This window comes from Coregonus clupeaformis, chromosome 31 (genome assembly GCF_020615455.1).
Source record: "Coregonus clupeaformis isolate EN_2021a chromosome 31, ASM2061545v1, whole genome shotgun sequence".
NCBI lineage: Eukaryota > Metazoa > Chordata > Actinopteri > Salmoniformes > Salmonidae > Coregonus > Coregonus clupeaformis.
Genome location: NC_059222.1, coordinates 28,600,152 through 28,625,282, shown reverse-complemented (window position 1 = coordinate 28,625,282; position 25,131 = coordinate 28,600,152). Strand labels below are relative to the sequence as shown.

Below are 25,131 nucleotides of genomic sequence, written 5' to 3'. Positions count from 1 at the left end.
TCTGAGCATATTGGTGACCACATTAATTATAGGACAACTGGGGAGAATGATGATTCGTGACAAACAGCGCCTGAGAAGGCCTTATTTTCCAATGGCCTATCAGTTAATGTCGACACATCCTCACAAAATACACACTGTGTGCCACTGCTAATGTGCCTTTCTGGACCTTGTAAACTGTTGATAAAATACCCATTACTGATCCAAATGGTTACCTAATCAGGCCTAGGCTAGTTGATGATGATGATGATTATTATTATTTCGGAATGAAACATGCATTCAAAACGCAAGGCGTTTTTAGCGGTTATTGTAATGGCATTCACTGCAGTTTACAGCCTAGACTAGAATTCTTTACTCGCTAGAAGAAAAATGCATTATTGCATTGTGTTATATACTAGGTCTAGGTATGATCCTTTTCTTGTCCCTAAAAAGCTTAATCAATTAGGGAGGTTATTCAAATTAGCCTACATCCCTACAGTTTACAGCTCTAGAAAATTATTGTAGGCTACTCACTTAATAACAATAATACTTTCGTCATTGCACCGTGTTGTTGTAGCCTAGGTAAAATAATTGTATTGTCTAAAAATGTAGGCCTAATCAGTAGTGGAGCTTTACGTGTCCAGGACTGCAGAGCGCAGCCTGGAGGAGTGCACAGATCTGCCATTTCATCACTTTTTTTTGTTCTTGCACAATTACTTGGGGGGCTAATGAATGGCGTAATATTTAGCTTCTTACTTCAACTAAACATCTCTAGTCGCTCTCTTCCAGCTGTTCCCGTGCGCAATAGGATATAGGCTACGCAAGCCTGTTTGCTATTCCTCTTCACGTGAAATCCCAGGAAAAGCAATAGGCTACAAAAGCTGTAGGAAATGTATTCTTAGCATTTTTTTAACTAGACCTAGTCTTTTCATGGCGTCTTATTCTGGTCGAAAACTGGTTGTAAAAATTAATTGTATTATTTTTTTTACTGACCGGAATATGACATTTTTCTGACCACCATATGGCCAGCTGGTCATAATTCTGACCACTATATTATGTAGCCTACTGGTCATAGTTAGGACGTCATCATAACCTGGTAATGACCACCTGACTACAGCTTATTACCTACTGTAAAAAGTATTGCAGGGGAAAAAATTGGATATTGAAAACATTGTTCATTACATTTCTATTTGTTTCCATAGTCACCAATTAAATTTGAAATATGCAACATATTATTACATTTAAAATAGATAAAGCAATGGCATAAAACAAATCTACATTACAATTTATTTCAGATCCGCACACAGTAATTGTTTCATAATTCACCCACAGACATTACATGCATAGAAAGACTGGGACACAGAGGATATAAAGGCAGATTGTTTTGTTTTATTAATGATTCATAAGACTGGTGTTTATGGTCAGATTTGCTTTAGAGAGAATTAGTGCATTGCAAATGTATCAATTTGAGATTTTAAAAGAACTAGAAAACAACATTCTTGAATAAACTTTGTGGACTCAGCTGGCTAAAAACATTTCCAAAGTATTTCCATGGTATAACTAGCGTTGAGATGTCTTCAAAAAAGAGCAACTTGCTCATATACATACTTTGCGTCCTCCTACCTTGGAGGTCAGGGGCAAATTTTAGGACTTTCCAGAGGGCCCGCAACACATCAACCTCTTGGGTTTTCTGTCTTTTCATGACACCTTACTGTAAGAAGAAAAGACGATTGGCATAATGTGAATATGCAGGACACGACAGAACAGTAACACACAGTAAAATATCATTAACAGTCAGAATCTACAAAAAATGTCTCATTGTCTATGCCAAACTGCTCACAGTTACTTACCAACTACAATGGATCATACACGAGTGGTAGCAAAGGCATGTTTGCTCCTCTGTCCCTTCATATTGAAGTGGGACATTTTAATTCAATGGTCATCAATCTAAAACATTTTAAGAGGTTATCAAAATTAGACAGTAGTTGGATAATGACTTTTTTTTTTACTCATCTCTAAATGGTAAAGTTTTGCTTAATCCTAATACATGTTGTAATATTCAAACAACTTTTTATAAACGCACCGCTCCATAATCCTGAGGACATTTCCCGGACATAAGTTCCCCCAAGAAAGGTAAATTAAAGTGGCATTAAAGAGACAATAAAATATTATATTTTTCAAAAGTTGTATGTCAAACATTGTTAGAAATGGGTGTAATTGGCAAATCTCTTCCTCTTCTCTGCATCTGCACACGTGTCAGTTTGAGTGAGCGACAGGGAGAATAAGCTAGAGAGAAATGGGAGAAACTTTACTTGACTCACCAAGGGAGGTGTGTGTTGAATCAGGACACAAGGGTTTTGCACCTGGAGAAAAAAAAGGCGAGTTAAAATAGGGTTTTATTTGCTTTACAAACTAATATTATTAGAAGCAGTGCTGTTTCAATTGTATTTACTTACACTACACTCATAGAAAAAAGGGTTCCAAAAGGGTTATTCGGCTGTCCCCATAGGAGAACACTTTTGGGTTCCAGGTTGAATTCGTTTGGGTTCCATGTAGAACCCTCTGTGGAAAGGGTGCTACATGGAACCCAAAGGAATTCTACCTGGAACCAAAAGGGTTCTCCTATGGGGACAGCCGATGAACCCTTTTAGGTTCTAGGTAGCACTTTTTTTCTAAGAGTGTAAGGCGATCATGGGCAGCTGAATAGCATGTCTCTTGGAGAATCCAGTTGCAGAGAAAAAACATTAATGATCATCAGCATAGCTCTTACAAAGCTGGCTAGTAGCAATCAATACACATTGAAGATCAGAGTATCAAACAGAAGAAAAAATACATTTTGCACATAACTTTACTATGGATTTAAGGAATGGTGGTGGTGCTGCTCTCTCCTTTCCCTGGGATGTGGCAGAATAGGTAACTGAGTGGGTGGACAAGCACTGCTGTAGAGACCATGCATCAGGTCATTGACATGTTCAGGAACTGTAGAGACCTAGACAAATCATGATTAACCATTACTTAAGGTCTTCACTAAATTAGACTTAGCCTAGCAAGTACATTGACTATTTTCCCCTTAAGCAATCTGGCAGTCAGGCAGACCTATGGAGAGAGCTAGAGAGAGCAAAACATAGGCTATTTAGATTTCTTAGTCAGCTGGCTGAATAACTTCTGTACTCCTTCCCTTTGTTCCCTCTTCCATCCAAGCTAGAAGATTCCTGCAAAAAAGAGAATCAAGAATTGAAAATGGCAGTTGACAGTTGTAACGTTAGAATGAGTGTTGAGGGGGAGCAGGGATAGGCAAAATGTATATTCTTGTCAAATACAAAATACAAGGTTCCCTGATGAATCATGAAAAACTTCACATCCATATTGGAGGGTACACATTTCAAGAATTAGGCTAGCGTAAAATGTCTCACTCACTCAATGTTTCCTAAATGTGTTTTCAACCATCTCTCTCACTCACACACACACACACAGCTAGCATGACACAATGTTGACATGACAATGTTTTGTAAAGTTATTGTGATCATCGCTCACACACATACACACATTAACTAAACAGATATCAAAATGTCAAAACGTTAGCTAGCTTACCATGTCAATGGAGGATTAGCCAGAAAGCTAACGTTAACTAGCTAAAATTAGCCAACTAGCTAAAATTAGCCAGCTAGCTAGCTAAACTTTCCTTGATGTTCTTCTCCCCAACAAACCACCACTTTACTTACAAAAACAATACAAGTTTGCAGGAGAGCAGGGACTACCACTTAGCAGTCTAATATGTTGTGTACATTTCGAGAAACATTTCGAGAAACTCTGAGCAAGAGGAAGCAGGCAGTCCGCGTACAGAGATCTATTACTGCGAGACAGACCGATTCCAATCCAAGTTTTAGCTTATTTAGCTACTGAAACTAAAATAAACTTACTGCACGCATTGTTAATTGCTTAAAAGCTTTAAGGGAAAATATAATTGTCATATTCTCCGGTGCAATCATTTTTTACTAATTATTGATGGAAATAAATAGGATAAAAATAGGGTTTTGTAAATCCTGGTGGATTGTAGTAGGATATTGAAATAAGACACAGACCTACACTACCGGTCAAAAGTTTTAGAACACCTACTCATTCAAGGGTTTTTCTTAAATTTTACTATTTTCTACATTGTAGAAGAATAGTGAAGACATCAAAACTATGAAATAACACATATGGAATCATGTAGTAACCAAAAAAATGTTAAACACATCTAAATAGAAAGATTCTTCAAATAGCCCCCCTTTGCCTTGATTACAGCTTTGCACACTCTTGGCATTCTCTCAAACATCTTCACCTGGAATGCTTTTCCAACAGTCTAGAAGGAGTTCCCACATATGCTGAGCACTTGTTGGCTGCGTTTCCTTCACTCTGCGGTCCAACTCATCCCAAACCATCTCAATTTGGTTGAGGTCGGAGGATTGTGGAGGCCAGGTCATCTGTAACGCCAAGGTAGTGGGTTCGATCCCCGGGACCACCCATACACAAAAATGTATGCACGCACGACTGTAAGTCGCTTTGGATAAAAGCGTCTGCTAAATGGCATATTATTATTATTATTATTATCTGATGCAGCACTCCATCACTCTCCTTGGTAAAATAGCCCTTACATACCCTGGAGGTGTGTTGGGTCATTGTCCTGTTGAAAAACAAATGATAGTCGCACTAAGCCCAAATCAGATGGGATGGCGTATCACTGCAGAATGCTGTGGTAGCCATGCTGGTTAAATGTGCCTTGAATTCTAAATAAATCACATTGTCACCAGCAAAGCACCCCCACACCATAACACCACCTCCTCCATGCTTTATGGTGGGAAATACACATACGGAGATCATCCGTTCACCCACACCGCGTCTCACAAAGACAAAGCGGTTGGAACCAAAAATCTCCAATTTGGACTCCAGACCAAAGGACACATTTCCACCGGTCTAATGTCCATTGCTCGTGTTTCTTGGCCCAAATATCACAATTCTTAGTTTTTTAATATTGGTATTTCAGCACCAGCCGAATAACCTCAAATGGCCCTATCCTGAAAAAGTTCATCTGGCCGGATAAGCTGAAGTGGACTCGGCCCGAGTACCAGTGGTCACTATGACAATGAACACAGCCTGAAAGCACTGAATGGTCTGTGGTACCACCTTATTAATAGGCCTACAGTGCGCAGTAGGATGTGTTGATCAGTTGATTGACAGGTGTACTGCAGAACGATAAACGGTCTGCTGGTGTGAATGCTTGCCAACGTTTAGTTATGTATAATTTATCGTTATAGATATCGTTACGGTTATCGCCTTGGTGTGGATGGCCCTTAAGGGCTGTTCTTAGGCCCGAGGCGAAGCCAAGGGAGTTATCACATGATAATTCCCAAGTTCGAGGCTCTTATTGCTTTTATGAAGTGGTTGCCAACATATTTAAAAAAAGATAAACAACATCTTTTCATTAACTTTATTTTAATGAGTAAATTCGGTATATTTCATCCTACCACCAGACGATATAGTCCGGGCAAAAGCCAGTTGTTAGTTCTGAAGTTGCTAACCAAACAGGCTGGTCGTTAATTATATTCTCATGTTTTGACCCAGTCGTTCATTCAATTCATTCCATGTTGCTTTGCTAAAGAAATCATCATGATGATGAGAGAAAATAACCTTTTAATAATAATGATTTAATAAATATTTAATAAATAGGCAACACCCAGCTGATTGTCGAGTCAGTCAATAAAAGATGGTTATGGAGGATAGCAAGGCTAACGTTACTTCTCCTTTGTTGGCTAGCTAGCTAGTTAGCCAACTAAAGCTAACACACAATCACATCAAGCAGCTGAAATGACAGCAAACTATGTGCATTTTCATCTGTTTTACCTTGGATATATCCATTAATGATCTTGATAAATGCATTTTGTGGTGGAAAAAACACTTTTCTTTGTTTAGGGATTTTTAACATGAATGATTCAATTTCATTTAAACGTTCACACCCCTATTTTCAACCTCGCATGGAGGGATTTTCCCAACCCGCGTGGATAATTTATTTCTTAATAAGCTTAAACCTGATTAAACTTGTAATTAGATTTTTCTATAGGCTATTGATACTGTTTTTCTCTCTCATTATTAGTCCCCTGGCTACCTTAAATGTCTAGGCAATTCAAACAACTTTTTGAGATTTAACTCCGTTAAATTCATTGTTGCGAAAGCAATGCATAAAACTATGAAAGCGTAGCCTATAGCCCAAAGTCATATTCATAGCCTATCGAATGGAGAGAGAAGGGAATATAGGCTACGTCTTTTAAAACTGCTAGACACAAGATAGTTAAGGAGTGTCCTTTATTTAAAAAATAGTTGCCTAATGCCCATGCATCTGATAGACAGAGAGAGAAACAATATTTTCTGACTGGACATTTTGTGCTGCTTTGGTGGAATTCTCTGCTCGGTCTGGCCTACATTCTTCTTTTGCGTTCTGTATCGAACATATTTATTTAAATAGGTTATATAAAATAGAAACAAGTGTCACTTGTCCCTGCTGTGCACTGCACAACTCTGTTCTTTACTGCACAGTGCCAGTTAAGTTCAAATGGGCTAAACCATCGTCTGTCACATCACGATGTCGTGGCTGCCAATCATCGTCGATTAACGATGCTGTCGGAATATCGCCCAACCCTAAGCGGTACAATACGTCTTTGTTTGTCTTCAGACAGGGTCATTCAGGTTATAAATGTGTCACAGGAAATGGTCATACACCCGTTGGGCCTGTGAGTCATGTGGTCAACATATACTCACTCGCAGGTACACAAGCGGTGGGCGTTGGTGCAGCATTAGCTGACGGAAGGTATGTGTGTGTGTGCTCGGAGCAAGACAGGATATGAGTGTAACAAAAGCAGCAGCAGGAGGACAGGAGAGAACAGGGAGTGGCCCTGGCTGATACACTGCTCTACAGTATTAGGCCATAAAAGAGTAGTACGTACCCATCGTACCTTCACTTCCTCTGCAGTGTATACTAGAGCCTGCTAACGCCGAAATAGAATGGCATACATGCTCTGTACAACCCCCTCTCCATATTACTCCCAACAAAACAGACCGGGAAATTGACAAAAGCTTTTGGAAAAACACAGCCACTGTCCAGTGTCTTAACTGTGACTCATCATCATGGTCACTGTACATTCCATCCCTGGGCCCAGTCTGTTGTTGTCTGTTCCACTGGGTTGGCTTCTGTTCGGAGGAAATGTCACAGAGTTCTGGTCTAAAGGTCTCATGCAGCGCCAGGCCAGCAAGCAGCATGAAGATGGGCTTTGTCTGTTTAATGGTGGGAGTTGAATTGTCTGGCTGGCTGTTGAATGAGACTTGAGCTCTGTCTGTTTCCTCTCTGGTTGTCTGGCAGTAACAGCCACATGTCTCTCTATCTCACTGGCTCTGTCTCACTGTCTGTCTGCCTGCCTTTCAATGTCCATTTTTGCAGCTACTCTGTGTATATCTGCTGAATATAGACTACACTTTGGACTTGACCATGCAGTTGCCATATTATTGCTTTACAAACTTTGAACATCCACCAAAACAAATACGTTTTCATATTAACGCAAGTTATTCATATCTTGCTATATCAAACCGCTGTTAAAGCTACTGTTATTCAGAAGTAGCTTTAGGTAGGCCTAGTCAGAGGTGATCATGCAGGGCTGGGGCCTCTTGTGGTTTAGAGAGAGCTGTGATTCAGACTAGGGTTGAATATTTTCCCGGTATTTTACAAATGTTCCATCCTGAGAATAAATCATTTTTCTGATAACCTGGTATTTGCCGCCAAAACCGTAAGTGTCATTCAAAAGCATTATAAAGCATATACATAGATAAGCGCTTTGATCAAAAATTCAAGGCTGATGCTACCTGAGCCTGATGAGCCATACATTAAATACATTTTATGAGCCCTACATTAGACATTTAATGAGCCCAAGCCCAAAAAAGCCCAAATGATTGTGCGGTGATCCAATATATACAGTCAGGTCCATAAATATTTGGACATTGACCAAGTTATTATTATTTTAGCTGTCTACCACAGCATATTGGAGTTGAAATTAAATAATGAATGTGAGCTGAATGTGCAGACTTTCAGCTTTCATTTGAGGGTATTTACATCCTCTTTTTAAGGCACCAAAAGTAATTGGACAATTGGCTGCTCAGCTGTTCCATGACCAGGTGTGTGTTATTCCCTCGTTAGTTCATTTTACAAGTAAGCAGGTAAAAGGTCTAGCGTTGATTTCAAGTGTGCCATTTTGCATTTGGAATCTGTTGCTGTTAACCCTCAATATGAAGTCCAAAGAGCTGTCACTGCCAGTGAAGCAAGCCATCATTAGGCTGAAAAATCTAAACAAACCCATCAGAGAGAGAGCAAAAACATTAGGTGTGGACAAATCAACTATTTGGTACATTCTTAAAAAGAAAGAACACCAAAAGGAACACCACGGAAAACAAAAGGAACACCACGGAAAACAATTATTTCCCTGGTGAAGAAAAACCCCTTCACAACAGTTGGCCAGATCAAGAACACCCTCCTTAAATTAAAGATGAAAGTCTACACTTAAAGCACATCTTGATTGTTTCCTTTCAAATCCATTGTGGTGGCGTACAGAGCCAAAATTAAGCAAATTGTGTCACTGTCCAAATACTTATGGACCTGAATGTATATGTTACAGTGAGGGGAAAAAAGTATTTGATCCCCTGCTGATTTTGTACGTTTGCCCACTGACAGACATGATCAGTCTATAATTTTAATGGTAGGTTTATTTGAACTGTGAGAGACAGAATAACAACAAAAAAATCCAAAAAATGTTATGTCAAAAATGTCATAAATTGATTTGCATTTTAATGAGGAAATAAGTATTTGACCCCTTTGCAAAACATGACTTAGTACTTGGTGGAAAAACCCTTGTTGGCAATCACAGAGGTCAGACGTTTCTTGTAGTTGGCCACCAGGTTTGCACACATCTCAGGAGGGATTTTGTCCCACTCCTCTTTGCAGATCTTCTCCAAATCATTAATGTTTCGAGCCTGACGTTTGGCAACTCGAACCTTCAGCTCCCTCCACAGATTTTCTATGGGATTAAGGTCTGGAGACTGGCTAGGCCACTCCAGGACCACAATGTGCTTCTTCTTGAGCCACTCCTTTGTTGCCTTGGCCGTGTGTTTTGGGTCATTGTCATGCTGGAATACCCATCCACGACCCATTTTCAATGCCCTGGCTGAGGGAAGGAGGTTCTCACCCAAGATTTGACAGTACATGGCGCCAACCATCGTCCCATTGATACGGTGAAGTTGTCCTGTCCCCTTAGCAGAAAAACACCCCCAAAGCATAATGTTTCCACCTCCATGTTTGACAGTGGGGATGGTGTTCTTGGGGTCATAGGCAGCATTCCTCCTCCTCCAAACAGGGCGAGATGAGTTGATGCCAAAGAGCTCGATTGTGGTCTCATCTGACCACAACACTTTCACCCAGTTCTCCTCTGAATCATTCAGATGTTCATTGGCAAACTTCAGACGGGCCTGTATATGTGTTTTCTTGAGCAGGGGGACCTTGCGGGCGCTGCAGGATTTCAGTCCTTCACGGCATAGTGTGTTACCAATTGTTTTCTTGGTGACTATGGTCCCAGCTGCCTTGAGATCATTGACAAGATCATCCCGTGTAGTTCTGGGCTGATTCTTCACCTTTCTCATGATCATTGCAACTCCACGAGGTGAGATCTTGCATGGAGCCCAAGGCCGAGGGAGATTGACAGTTCTTTTGTGTTTCTTCCATTTGCGAATAATCGCACCAACTGTTGTCACCTTCTCACCAAGCTGCTTGGTGATGGTCTTGTAGCCCATTCCAGCCTTGTGTAGGTCTACAATCTTGTCCCTGACACCCTTGGAGAGCTCTTTGGTCTTGGCCATGGTGGAGAGTTTGGAATCTGATTGATTGATTGCTTCTGTGGACAGGTGTCTTTTATACAGGTAACAAACTGAGATTAGGAGCACTCCCTTTAAGAGTGTGCTCCTAATCTCAGCTCGTTACCTGTATAAAAGACACCTGGGAGCCAGAAATCTTTCTGATTGAGAGGGGGTCAAATAGTTATTTCCCTCATTAAAATGCAAATCAATTTATAACATTTTTGACATGCGTTTTTCTGGATTTTTGTTGTTGTTATTCTGTCTCTCACTGTTCAAATAAACCTACCATTAAAATTATAGACTGATAATTTCTTTGTCAGTGGGCAAACGTACAAAATCAGCAGGGGATCAAATACTTTTTTCCCTCACTGTATATAGGCTATTGCACATTACGCACAACAGAAAAACATAAAAGCACGTCATGTAGCTATATATATATATATATATATATATATATATATATATATATATATATATATATATATATATATATATATATATATATATATATATATATATATATATATACACACACACACTCATACTCTCTTGGGTAAGTAAATGAAACATGCAACAGTAGGCTAATCTTTTTGAGTGTGAACTGTATTACTGTATTGTATTATAGTCTATTGTATTATACAGACTGGAATTACACACCTCGTTCAAACCATGATAAAGCAGGGAGAGAACATGCTATTCTGGTGCAGCACGTGCTGACTACAAAGTTACAAGTATAGGCTAGCGAATTTTGATTTTAATTTTGAAATATAATGGGGCCTATTTGTATAATTAGTAGGCTGACGCATTTATACCTTTCAGAATATTTCCTCTAGTGTTATTAGCCTGCCTACCTCTTTCTCTCTCTCTAGTGTTGCTTCATTCCTTCCTCGCTTTCAACAGTTAAATTAAATACGTGTTGTTGTCCTTATAGTCATCATTTTAATGACATGCTTGAATAATATAGGACTAGAATTAGATGCAGAAGGCTTTCACTTCTCTTCATGAAGATTGAATGGCTATGGGTCTGAATAAATAAATAACTGAATAGCCTACCGCCATCAAGCGTTCGCACTTCTTTCAAACTACCCATGAATTCTATTGGCTGCTGTATTTAACATTCGAATAGTCTTGGTTAATGTCCAGCAAGCTGTACTAGTCTAGCTTTTCCTGCATGGGACTCCAAGAGCTAAGGAGCGTTTTATAAGGAGAGGCCAGCAGAGCACAGGTGCGTGCATATTGCGCAAGAGACCCATCATTCATTAGCTAAATATAAGGCTAATACTGTATTTAATTTATTACCTGAACGAGGAAGGCTAGGCCTGCTAGATATCAATCTTGAACAGGATTATCTATTTTGGATGTAATTTGAATGGAAGTGATGGAGAGAGAGAGACTGCGTGAGAGTTCTTGCGCGTGCACTGATTTAAACCAACGATATTCAAGTGATAGGCTATTTTAAAACTCTGCAGCTGCAATTTAAAAAATGTATTTACCGTTTTAAAAAATGTGACCCCCAAAAACAAGATGGAGATGGGTAAGTTAGACGCACATTCGGTCCTTATATTACTGTAGCATAGGCTATGCTGCAGCAAATGTAGACCTACCTGTCACAAGAAGAAAAGTTACCATGTTGGTGATAGGTCTACATGTATTGTGAACTGCGCTCCATACTGAGACGGGCTGTCTGTCCCCACCCTGAGCATTGATGATTCATCATGCAGAGAGAAGGCCGCAGAGAAGCCAGATTTAGACATCACGTATAATTTAACAGTTCTATTTCAGGTCATGCTGTTCATATAAATAATTTATTATAATTTACCGGTTTCTCGCAGTTATTTCTTCCGGGAAAGGAGAGTGGTTTTGGGTGATAAATCTCGGTAACCGGGTTCCTGCCATTCAACCCTAATTCAGACCACTATCACTGTACAGTATGTCTGCTATGTGCCTGTTGCCACACACACACATCGCAGCCTGTGTTCATGTAAAGCAACACATGCTCATGCTAGGGCCCATGACTCATCAGACATGCCTGGTCAGGTTTTTCCCTACCCCAGGCCATGGTATTTTCTACTGTTCAGCCAAGTGCATATTTGTGTTTAGTGTATGCTTGTCACTGAGTACATCATGACTGTTATGGTTTCTTTATGTGTGTGTGTGTGTGTGTACGCCTGTCCGTGAACCGCATTTAACCATGGCAAGGTGACTGGGAATATGGCAGAATACAAACAGTGTAGCTATTCACTCCGCAAGGCAATCAAACAGGCAAAGCGTCAGTATAGAGACAATGTGGAGTCTCAATTCAACGGCTCAGACACGAGACGTATGTGGCAGGGTCTACAGACAATCACGGACTACAAAAGGAAAACGGGCCACGTCGCCGACACCGACGTCTTGCTTCCGGACAAGCTAAACACCTTCTTCGCCCGCTTTGAGGATAACACAGTGCCACCGACGCGGCCCACTACCAATGACTGTGGGCTCTCCTTCTCCGAGGCCAACATGAGTAAGACATTTAAGCGTGTTAACCCTCGCAAGACTGCCGGCCCAGATGGCATCCCTAGCTGCGTCCTCAGAGCATGCGCAGACCAGCTGGCTGGTGTGTTTACAGACATATTCAATCTCTCCCTATCCCAGTCTGCTGTCCCCACATGCTTCAAGATGGCCACCATTGTTTCTGTACCCAAGAAAGCAAAGGTAACTGAACTAAATGACTATCGCCCTGTAGCACTCACCTCTGTCATCATGAAGTGCTTTGAGAGACCAGTCAAGGATCATATCGCCTCTACCTTACCTGTCACCCTAGACCCACTTCAATTTGCTTACCGCCCCAATAGATCCACAGACGATGCAATTGCCATCACACTGCACACTGCCCTATCCCATCTGGACAAGAGGAATACCTATGTAAGAATGCTGTTCATTGACTATAGCTCCGCATTCAACACCATAGTACCCTCCAAGCTCATCAAGGGTGCGTGCTCAGCCCACTCCTGTACTCCCTGTTCACCCATGACTGCGTGGCCAAGCACGCCTCCAACTCAATCATCAAGTTTGCAGACGACACAACAGTAGTAGGCTTGATTACCAACAAGACGAGACAGCCTACATGGAGGTGAGGGCTCTGGGAGTGTGGTGCCAGGAAAATAACCTCTCACTCAACGTCAACAAAACAAAGGAGATGATCGTGGACTTCAGGAAACAGCAGAGGGTGCACCCCCCTATCCACATCGACTGGACCGCAGTGGAGAAGGTGGAAAGCTTCAAGTTCCTTGGCGTACACATCACTGACAAACTGAAATGGTCCACCCACACAGACAGTGGTGAAGAAGGCGCAACAGAGCCTCTTCAACCTCAGGAGGCTGAAGAAATTTGGCTTAGCACCTAAAACCCTCACAAACTTTTACAGTTGCACAATTGAGAGTATCCTGTTGGGCTGTATCACCGCCTGGTACGGCAACTGCACCGCCCGCAACCGCAGGGCTCTCCAGAGGTTGGTGCGTTTTGCCCAACGCATTACAGGGGGCAAACTACCCGCCCTCCAGGACACCTACAGCACAGGAATGCCAAAAAAGATCATCAAGGACATCAACCATCCGAGTCACTGCCTGTTCACCCCGCTATCATCCAGAAGGCAAGGTCAGTACAGGTGCATCAAAGCTGGGACCGAGAGATTGAAAAACAGCTTCTATCTCAAGGCCATCAGACTGTTAAACAGCCATCATTAGCACTTTAGAGGCTGCTGCCTATAGACAGACTAGAAATCACTGGCCACTTTAAGAAATGGAACACTAGTCACTTTAATAATGTTTACATATCTTGCATTACTCATCTCAAATGTGTATATACTGTATTCTATACTATTCTACTGTATCTTAGTCAATGCCGCTCTGTCATTGCTCGTCATATATGTATATTTTCTTAATTCCATTCCTTACTTAGATTTGTGTGTATTGGGTATATGTTGTGAAATTGTTAGATATTACTTGTTAGATATTACTGCACTGTCGGAGCTAGAAGCTCAAGCTTTTCGCTACACCCGCAATAACATCTGCTAAACACGTGACCAATAAAATTTGATTTGATTTGACTTGGTCAGTTTGCCAGTAGCAGAGGGTAATGCCCCTCCCTGTAGGAGTGTCATACCCCTCTCACCTACAGACACAAGACAGGAGGGGGGTGGGGGAGGAGAGGCCAGGGTAAGTTCAAGCAGGGTAGTGTGAGGGGTGGGGGTTTGTTTTTGGTTTCACCTGGGCATCAAACAAAACGAGTAGAAGAAGGGTGAGGTGAGATGAGTTGGAAAAGAAAGGGAAAACAGTAAAGAGAGCGATTGAGAGGAGGGGAAGATTATAGAGGGATCACACGACCTGTAAGGACTGAAGTGGAGTGTGTTGGGTGCATGGAGTAGCTGGTTCACTACACAACATACTGTATGTGACCTACAATACAGGCTAAAGGACCCTACTTAACTGTTCTCACATACAAAATGTACGCAGACATTTTTTTCTCAACGATTTTTAAAGCAGGGGTGTCAAACATACGGGCTGGATCCGGGGGGAAACAAACTTTAAAATACTAAAACCAAATTGAAACTGGGTAGAAATGATAATGGACCTATATTCCTACAATTTCTTGAACCCTGTAACCACGTGGAATTAATGGGTCAAAATTAGACGTTCATCCACATTACGTCAAATCCTGACTTGAAACAGATCAGGTTGGTTTCTTGACTGTCCAGCTCGCTAATAATCACTAGACAGTCAGGGTGCATCGACAGTTCCAAAAACGATGGATAGAGGACAATGTTTTGCACGTTTTGACAGCAAGGATATATACCAATTTTCAGTGTGGCCCTCCGGACCTCAATGACAACCGAATGCGTCCCCCGGGGCAAAATGAGTTCAACACCCCTGATTTTAAAGGCTGTATTAGATTGACGGTGCTGAGTGACCTGTAAAATGCTCTCCTGGTGATGAGGCTCTAGTGACACTGAAGAATGTCTGGCCTGGAGTCAGAGAAAGAAAGGAAGAGAAGGTAGAGAAAGGAGGGAAGAGTTGGAAAAAAGGGGAGCCTCGCTTCTCTACACAAGCCCCAACAGACACTCCCTGACTGGGTGTGGTGCCTAGGTCTCGTACCAGGACCAGATGCTCCTACACACACACACACACACACACACACACACAGAACAACCGTCAGCTTAGGAATGCATCTAACATGTTGATTCAACACTCACTGACTTTACAGACATAATTTCTGGGTTCACCTCTAAAGATAAAAAGTAGCTACTAGACTGTCATGGGCATTTATTCAGCATCTATATCTGTCTGTAGTCTGCTCATCTGATTGGTTGTTTCTCTCTGTATCTCCGCCCCAGCTCTGTTCTCAGAGAAGGTGAGGAACATGTCGCCTGACAAGATCCGGATCCCCCCTGAACCACCAGGACGCTGCTCCAGTCACCTACAGGTACACAGACACATACCTGGGCTTTGTCTTCCACTCACACCCCTACTTCCATAGTTATGTACTGTATCTCTACTTACCTGTCTCTCAATTCACCTGAACTTACCTGTGCTATATGACTACCACTCTTGCACGTCTGACATACCTGTGAAATTCCTCTGTCTAAACTGGTCTGGTCACCTGGTCTAAACAACCATCACTTTCACATTTGTCACACTGGCCTACAGTACCACCATAGTCAGCAGTGACACGGTAAGCTCTCTGTCAACAAGTAGCAGACTACTGGAGGGAGGACAGTAAGGGTGTAACGGTTCACCAAACCCATGGTTCGGTAGGTATTGCGGTTTTTCGGGTCACGTTTCGGTACAGCGGGAAAAATGTAATGCAAACAGTTACTGTAGTTAATTTTAGTTTATTTAAGAAAATCCAAAGTGTTGGTATTCCTGATTCAATATATGATCATGAGTCATATAATGCCTGATGAGAGCACCATCCGGAATACCAACACTTTGTATTTTCTTAAATGAAAACACGATTACTCATCAACAATAACACCACAATAAAGTGCAATATGCGTGTGAAATCAATATGTAAACGTGGCTTAGACATTGTATAGGCCTATGCTATAATGTTTTCTTACAAAGAGATAAATTATGCACACTTGTGTGACTCATAAAGGGAGCGTGCCTGTGGCACGTACTTCTCATTTCCCACTCTGGGGTAATGTGATGGGCTGTCACTGTCAAGTAGCTCTCTGTAGCCCTGGAGGTCCATCCATCTGTAGTAAGCAAAACACAGGGTGCATTAGCCAATTCATTGACAACTTCAGCTTTAGCCTGCTTCTATAGAGCGGGGAGTACCTGTTTGCTGAAGTGGGTACAGGAGAGTGAAGTTCGTAACGTGGCTCAAGCACTTCCACAGGTTGCTGAAACCTCCTATTCTTCTCAACCACTGAGAATGGGCGCATATCCACGGCTATAAACATACCTATCGCTCTTGTAATTTCTTTGTCCCGGTCAGAATCGGCTGTGAAGGGCTGCTTGAATGCAGAGGGGAGACTAAATGTTTTTGTGTGTGTGTTTCCGTTTTGTGGTAGGAATACTGGGGTGATGTCGGTGTAAAAACATGCTTGAGGTGTTGGCCGCTGCATAGTCCAGTGGTTCCCAACTCCTCGAGTACCCCCAACAGCACACGTTGCTGTAGCCCCAGACACAAAACACCTGATTCAACTCATTGAGGGCCTGATGATTAGTTGACAAGTTGAATCAGGTGTTCTTGTCTGGGGCTACAATAAAAGTGTGTAACTGTTGGGGGTACTCGAGGACTGGAGTTGGGAACCACTGGCATAGGTTATTCTCGTTGAGCAGTGGCGACATACTCTCTCTGTCCATCGCAGTTGTAAACTACTGGGAAGACAAAATGTTCCCAAACTGGTTTATCGACCCCACCACTCGCCATCGTACAGAACTAGTTCCAGGCTGCGGCTCCCAAAAGGACTGCCACTTAAGATTAGAATTTTGATTACAAAGTGCGCATAGGCTCTAGTTTTAACAGAATAGCCACAAAAAAAACACTGCTCAGATTGAATTGAGGCATACAATGCAGCGTAGGTATAGTCTATAGGAGCGTGTCTGAAATACCAACACTTTGGTTTTACCCCTTTTTTTCCCAAAAATGTTGTGATATCCAATTGGTAGTTAGTCTTGTCCCATCGCTGCAACTCCCGTATGAACTCGGGACAAGCGAAGGTCAAGAGTATTGTATCCTCCGAAACATGACCCTGCCAAGCCGCACTGCTTCTTGACACACTGCTCGCTTAACCCGGAAGCCAGCCGCACCAATGTGTCAGAGGAAACACTGTACAACTGCCGACCGAAGTCAGCGTGCATGCGCCCAGCCGGCCACGAGTCACTAGAGCGCGATGGGACAAACCCTCCCCTAACCCGGACGACGCTGGGCCAATTGTGCGCCTCCCGGTCGAGGCCCACGTGTTTTTAATTTTTTCTATATATTTTTTTATGTATTAATTTAGCATCACAGTGCGGACTGAACCGAGGTCCCCGTACTGAAAGGTTCGGTGTGAACAGTTACACCCCTAGCGGACAGGTAAGTGTATGATGTACTGAAATCGGCGAGGGTATGAGAACGGATAAGGTGTGTGTCTGAGATATTGGTTTCCAGGTTGTAAATTGCCCCTCCTTCCAATGTCTGAGCAGAGTTCAATGCCAGCTGCCAGACAAGCAGTGTTCTGCAGTTGTTGGTAAATGTTCAAGAACGTTCCAGACTGTTGGAGAGCAGAATCCTCCAGTGGGAGAATAACATCAACATGTAGGAAGAGAGACAAAACATCTCAGTGGTCAGCTCTCTGTCAGAGTCCACATTCCATCCCTCTAGACACAGTCTCTGGTCTCTCAATCCTTACTTTGGTCCAAGGTTTTCCTCAGAAATAAGTTGGCATTCCCGGTAGATATTGCCATCATGCACAGATCTAGGATCGGCGTATCCGCCCCAAATCTTAACCCTAACCATGAGGGAGAAATATGCAACACTTAGATCAGTAAATGTAGTTCTTGTTGGGTAGGTGTTGAGGCAGGTGACGGTTTGGATGACTGACTTGGTGAGTGAACAGCTCAGCACTTTATAGTGTGCACATACACCTACTTAATAGCTTAGCGGTTAAGAGCGTTGGACCAGTAACCAAAAGGTTGCTGGTTGAAATCCCTGAGGTGGAAAAAAATATTCAGTTCTGCCCTTGAGCAAGGCAGTTAACCCACAACAACTGCTCGCCGGGAGCCGATGACGTCGACTAAGGCAGCCCCCCCCGCACATCTCTGATTCAGAGGGGTTGGGTTAAATGCGGAAGACGCATTTTGGTGGAATGAATTCAGTTGTGCAACTGACAAGGTATATTCTTTATCAGGTGAATCACTGATGATGAATCACTACCTTGCCTTAGGCTGCAACAAACACCAGCACACACACAGGAAGGGCTGGGGACAGTTAAGACTCAGGCCAATGATTAGCCAGGGTGTGGTCTGTGTTGTTAGTATGCCTCATTATTGTAACGGGCCTCATTACCATTGTATCTCAAAAAATAAACGTAACGCTACTGTTATCCTACTATTTGGCCTAATTGAACTTACTGTTTTGAGTACTGTAGATACAGTAGTGCCATAACATTCCAATTGTGGATACCCCTGGCTCCAGTTGACAGGCCCAGCTCCCTGCGTCTCCCTGGAGCCTGGTTGCCAAATATTGCTCTAAGGTATCAGAAACTGCAGACACACAATGGCTCCATTCAGAGCCCAGTCAGATATATGGGTCAAGGCTGGAGTAAAGACCCTGGCTTCAGCCTTTGCCAAGTTCAGCTGCCTTGTTGCTCATCGATTATCACACTGTAGTGGCTAAGCTAGCTCATTACGCCTCTACCGATTGACCAGACATTTGGTGCGGTTCATACACTGGTAGCTTTGGAGGCCGAATGTCGCAAGTTCAGTTCCAGTTATGGACAACTGCACCTGGCTTTACTGAAATATCTAGGCTTGTGAGACATACACATCACACCAGACGAACAAAGTGCTTGTAGTAAAAACTATACTAGTGGGGATTTGACTCTTATGTTATATTGATCAGATATGTTGATTTTCTGTCAACAGGAGAAGATCCAGAAGCTGTATGAAAAGAATCTACATGGAGACTTTGACACAAACAACCACATTCAGAAGAAGAAAGAGTTCAGGAATCCCAGGTACACACACGCACACTAATTCATGGCACACACACAGAGTTATGATCACATCGATGATATGCGGGTTGCTTTTCCAGATACTTTTCTTGACATGTCTATGTGTGTCTTTGCAGTATCTATGAGAAACTCATCCAGTTCTGTGGCATTGATGAACTGGGAACCAACTACCCTAAAGACATGTTTGATCCTCACGGCTGGTCAGAGGACTCTTACTATGAGGCACTGGGTAAGGAAGTCATTGGTGTGTATGTGTGCGGACAGGCATATGTGCTTGTTTGTGGCTACATGTGCTTGCCAGTCTGATGCAGTCCTATCAGCTGAACTGTTTTCTTTCCCTCCCTGCAGCCAAAGCTCAGAAAGTAGAGATGGATAAACTGGAGAAAGCCAAGAAGGACAGGACGAAGGTGAGGGACACGGGCGCTTTTATTGACTTGAAGAGGGGACCTGAGGTAACCTGAATTCCAATACACATGCTTTCAACCCCACCTCACAAAACAAACCCATGCCTGCTCTCCTCTTAACCCCATCCCCAACCTCTGTTAAAAACATATACACTACATGGCCAAAAGTATGTGGACATCTGCACGTTGAACATCTCATTTCAAAATCATGCGCATTAATATGCAGTTGGTCCCCCCTTTGCTGCTATAACAGCCTCCACTCTTTTGGGAAGGCTTTCCACTAGATGTTGGAACATTGCTGCGAGGACTTGCTTTCATTCAGCCACAAGAGCATTAGTGAGGTCGGGCACTGATGTTGGGCAATTAGCCCTGGCTCGCAGTCGGCGTTCCAATTAATCCCAAATGTATTCGATATGGTTGAGGTCAGGGCTCTGTGCAGGCCAGTCAAGTTGTTCTGCACCGATCTCGACAAACCATTTCTGTATGGACCTCGCTTTGTGCACGGGGGTGTTGTCATGCTGAAACAGGAAAGGGCCTTCCCCAAACTGTTGCAGCAAAGTTGGAAGCACAGTATCGTCTAGAATGTCATTGTATGCTGTAGTGTTAAGATTTCCCTTCACTGGAAATAAGGGGCCTAGCCCGAACCATTTAAAACAGCCACAGACCATTATTCCTCCTCCATCAAACTCTACAGTTGGCACTATGCATTCGGGCAAGTAGTGTTCAAACCCAGATTTGTCCGTCGGATTGCCAGATGGTAAAGCGTGATTTATCACTCCAGAGAACGCGTTTCCACTGCTCCAGAGTCCAATGGCGGCGAGCTTTACACCACTCCAGCCGATGCTTGGCATTGTGCATAGTGAGCTTAGGCTTATGTGCAGCTCCTCGGCCTTGGAACCCTATTTCATGAAGCTCCCGACGAACAGTTATTGTGCTGACGTTGCTTCCAGAGGCAGTTTGGAACTCGGTAGTGAGTGTTGCAACCGAGGACCGACTATTTTAGCACTTCAGCACTCGGCGGTCCCATTCTGTAAGCTTGTGTGGCCTACCACTTTGCGGCTGAGCCGTTGTTGCTCTTTGACATTCCCACTTCACAATAACAGCACTTACAGTTGACCGCGGCAGCTCTAGCAGGACAGAAATTTGCCAAACTGACTTGTTGGAAAGGTGGCATCCTATGACGGTGCCACGTTAAGTCACTGAGCTCATGGGCCATTCTACTGCCATGGTTTGTCTATGGAGATTGCATGGCAGTGTGCTAAAAAAAATGGTTTACCTGTTAGCAACGGGTGTGGCTGAAATAGCCGAAACCACTCATTTGAAGGGGTGTCCACATTACTTTTGGCTATGTAGTGTACCTGTTCAGAGAAAATAGCTTTGCCAACCATGTTCATACATTTACTCCTCTCCTTTACTGTTTTACCAATCACAGACCGGGCCGTTCTCCTTTATCAGTCTGTGTGTCAGGGGCATGTTGCCACCAGCTGCCTCTAGTTTATTCCCTTCACACACTTCCAGAGAAGTGTCCTGCCAAGAGATTAAGCCTCATCACAACACCATGTCAATACAACCCAGCCTGGCTCCGCTCAGCCCTCTGCAGTATGAGAATGATCAAGTATTTTGTCTTCTCGCTCCTCTCCTAGATTGAGTTTGTGACGGGCACTAAGAAGGGAACAATCCCCACCAATGCAGCAGTTCCCACCACCAATGCAGCTACTACCACAGCTACAGGTACACTTGCATCACACACAACTGTGTTCCAAATCAACCCCTAGCCCCAACCCCTAGACAGCTATCACCACCAACATCACTTCTATTGTCACTGGCAGAGAGATGAGCCCCCACACCCCATAGAAACATTATCATCCCTGACTGATTTTTAGTTTGTGACCTTCCTGAAAGAGAAAGGTTAAGATTATAGAGTATATCTGGTTTCCCTTCTCTCCCATTCACTATTTCTCTCTCTCTCCTGTCCTCTCTCCCGCCCAGCAGAGGCTCAGAAGAGGAAGAGTAAGTGGGACTCTGCAGTGCCTGTGACCCTGGCCCAGCCCGCACTGCTCACTACCACGGCAACCCTGCCAGGGGTGGTCTCCGTGACGACCACCGCCAGCGGAACCAAGACCACTGTCATCTCCGCCGTTGGCACCATCCAGAAGAAAGCCAAGCAGTGAACCGGCATGAGGAAGTGTGTGTGTTTGAATGGATGGATGTGTGTAAGAGAGAGAAGTGTGTGAGTGTGCATGGAGCTGTGTGACTGTATTACTAAATGCAAAAAGAGGGAGAGTGAGAGAATGTCTTCAGATAATATGGATGTCACATGAACATTTCTGTATTCATCCCTCCTGGCTGTACAAGACCTCTGCATCTCTACTGCCGTCAGTCTCTGGGATTGGATCTACAACATATGGTCAAAGGACTCAATTCTGACTTGAGATTCAATAAGATAATTTTTCTGCATTGATGTCAATATAAGGTTCCTTTTTCATCCAGCTCTCCAGTCAGCACCCTGTATGCATTGATCTGTTTGTTTCTGTCGACAAGAAACAGTGTTTATGTGTTAGCTAAAGACTATCCATTGGGAAAACCACCCTACCTAGAAAGTAGCCTAGTTATGTCATAAGTTGCTAGCCTCATGACTGAAACTTGAGTTAGTTTCTCTATTCCATCCTCATGTACAATGGTTTCTTACAGTATCAACCCATCTGTTATGGTACAGTATATATTTATATTATTTTGGGGCTCTACAAAAGTATTACCTTTCTACCCACAGTGTATATTTGTGCTATTTCCTAGGCTCTATGTTTTGACCATGTACTGGATGTGGTGTAGTAAGGCTGAAGGGGAATACACAGACTGGACGTTTGCGTCAACGTTTCTTGTCTCATTTTCAATGGCCTATTCAAAGAGCTTAGCGGAATATTTTTTACAAATGTACATATCACTGATGATAGTATGGTAAATAAAACGAACGTCATACTGCCTTTTCAATCGGAGTGTGCTTCCCTTGTACGGTTGTCTTGGGTTCAACAGAAACTGTCTTCTATACATAACATAAGATGAAAGTAGTATTTTATCATACAATTATTTTCATACTGTTCTCTGGATAAAGCTTTGAATGTTCTGTCCAGGAAATTAAGGAATGGTTGTGTTATTGTGTTCCAGATCTATTGACCGCAGCCACTGGCCTGAATCTGGCCAGAGGAATTTCTGCCTAGCTGTCTCTCCCTTTCTTTCGCTCTCCTCTCCAATTTCTACCCTTCTGTCTCTTTTCTATCCACTACCCACGTTCTCGCTCCCCCTCAATCCTTCCCTCCATTACTGGGCACTTTGGGTATTTATGTGGCCAGGTGCGGTTGTGATTTACAGCCATCCTTCACCTCTTACTTTTCTTTTATCCCTCTCTTGATAACACACCACCCCACCCCACAGTCTTCTGAAGCACCGCTAGAGGTCAAAGTTCAGAATCGGGGTAATTTACTTGAGTTAGTAAATTACAGTCCAAGTTAGATCAGCTTACCCTCAACAGATCCCCATATCAACAATATATTTGAGTGCTTTTAAGCCTGTAGTAAACCTTAACCATATCCCAGGGTTAAAGTTATCCATAACTGCGACGGATTTCCGTCATGGTTTTTGGAGAGGTACTTTTTAAAAGATCTGTAATAAAAATCTCCGTGGGGGTGGTTTGGAGATGACAGCCTAATACAGATAAGCATGTCTGTTCACGACATAAATGTATTCTCAAATATTGTATTTTCTCTGTTGAGCTGTGTGCACTGAACTGACATGCATGATTGTTGATACTCCGATATTTAGATGAAGGGAATAAAATAGTCTATAATGCGCACCACATCGGCAACTCAGACAGCAGTGTGTAGCCCACTGTAACTCTTGGCAAAGTCATTGAAAGCCTATGTTTTCGTGTGTTCTATGCGAGATAATATTCCTCTCAAGGCGAATTCAAGTTGCGAGCGCCATAGGAGGGAAACATGTATTCTGACAAGCAGTCAATGCAAAACCATTCATAATTCAATCGCGGGAAAACACTTTTAAAAGCAGCTCTGGCAAATGTATTTAATAGCAGTTTTGGCCTTTGTTTAAAAAAATAGGGGATCCAAGTTTTACATTGCTACCACGTTTATTTATCTAATCCTTCAATTGCGCATGTGGCATCGTTTTACAACCGGAGTTTCAAGCATGGTTTAGGCGGTGGTTCCCAACCGTTTTCGGTTACTTTACCACCAACTGATTTTTGCTCTACATGGAGTAGCCCTACCCCTGAGGTACCCCCTCGTGCATTTTACCAGTAGGCCTATGGTCTCATGAGTCTTCTCAAGTACCCTGTGGATAGGCCAAGAAGACCTACCCCCAGGGGTTCTAGTACCTGGTTGGGAACCACTGGTTAGGCGCAGCTGCGCAACAGAGTAGTGATGTGCAGTTCGCGAACGATTCGTTCTTTCTGAACGACTCTTTTTTCTAACTCGAGAGTCATGATTCGTTTTTCTGAGTGACTCGTTCATACGTTTGACGTGCGAGTGCTGGCCGCAATTAGTCCTACAGCAGGATTAGTACACGCTCCAGAGACGTGCTCCGACCACTGTCTGTCATATGCGCGCAGGAAAGTAGATCATGACGGTAGAGAATACAAATACGTTAAGAACTGATAATTGATCGCATGGTACAATAATTACTACAATTAATTGATTCTTGAATGTTATGATGGACACAGCTTTGTAGAACCAAAACATACACCGTTTCTGCTCAACAAACTAAAACTCGAGAACGAATCGATCACTCTCACAGCAGTCAAGCAATGTATTCCCCCAAGACACTCTAGTCCCGTAGCAGCCACAGCTAGACCTCGTTTCAAATGTATCAAGAAATAATCTTATTTGTATGCCTAGCAATCAACAAATGTACGTTGTTTAAAGCACACGTTTATAAGTCAGTCACAAATGACAGCTCCAATAAGCCCCCTATGCTGAATGACATGTGAACGGGAGGCTCGTAGAATCATGACTCTCGAGTTTTCAGTTAATCGTTCGCCGGTAGGGGGTCCTGTGTGCTCTGGCCATTACTGACTCAAATGAACGAAATGAGTCGAAAGATTTGTTATTTTGACTGTACGAGTCGAAAAGATCAGAGTCGGTTAAAAGAGCCGTATTTCTCATCAATCACTACAACAGAGCTCTTAAAGTGGCAATGTAGTCTTAAAAAGGCAATGACGTACTTTGTAATATAAAGTGATTCATAATAATTTATAATTAAACAATAATAATTAATAATAACAATCAGGATGTTGTGTCCAATGGGCTAAATGCAGATGGACAAAACCCATGCTTCAGCCTATGTACATTTTATAGCCATTATGCTTCATCAGTTGGGCTACAGGTGATAATGCTTATTGATAATAGCACATCTGATAATATAGACCATGCATAGGCTAACTTGGCCCCAGACAATCGATCTGAGATCGACTAAAGTTTCAGTCATGGGATTTTGTTGTTGTTGCTTTAACCTCTGTGCAATATCCTTTATAAGTGTATTGAGGATGTCACAAGTGGCTGGTTTGTCTCTTAATTAGTACAGAGGCCTGTACTCATCAAGGGGGGTATAGGGTGAAAG

At 42.8% G+C, this 25,131-nt stretch overlaps 1 protein-coding gene across 4 annotated transcripts in view; it reads left to right on the top strand.

Annotated features, from left to right (window-relative positions):
- Positions 1-22,494, top strand: part of LOC121547416 (SAP30 binding protein) — a 37,353-nt gene extending 14,859 nt beyond the window's left edge. The window contains exons 5-10 of one of the 4 annotated variants that reach the window (XM_041858690.1): positions 15,272-15,360; positions 19,014-19,105; positions 19,219-19,331; positions 19,451-19,509; positions 21,150-21,237; positions 21,499-22,494. In XM_041858690.1, the coding sequence (XP_041714624.1) occupies positions 15,272-15,360; positions 19,014-19,105; positions 19,219-19,331; positions 19,451-19,509; positions 21,150-21,237; positions 21,499-21,677 (620 nt within the window). In that variant the 3' untranslated portion in view covers positions 21,678-22,494. Of the gene's footprint in view, positions 1-15,271; positions 15,361-19,013; positions 19,106-19,218; positions 19,332-19,450; positions 19,555-21,149; positions 21,238-21,495 lie in introns of all 4 variants that reach the window. The other 3 variants (XM_041858689.1, XM_041858688.1, XM_041858687.1) reach the window with 3 other exon arrangements.
- The last annotated feature ends 2,637 nt before the right edge of the window (positions 22,495-25,131 follow it).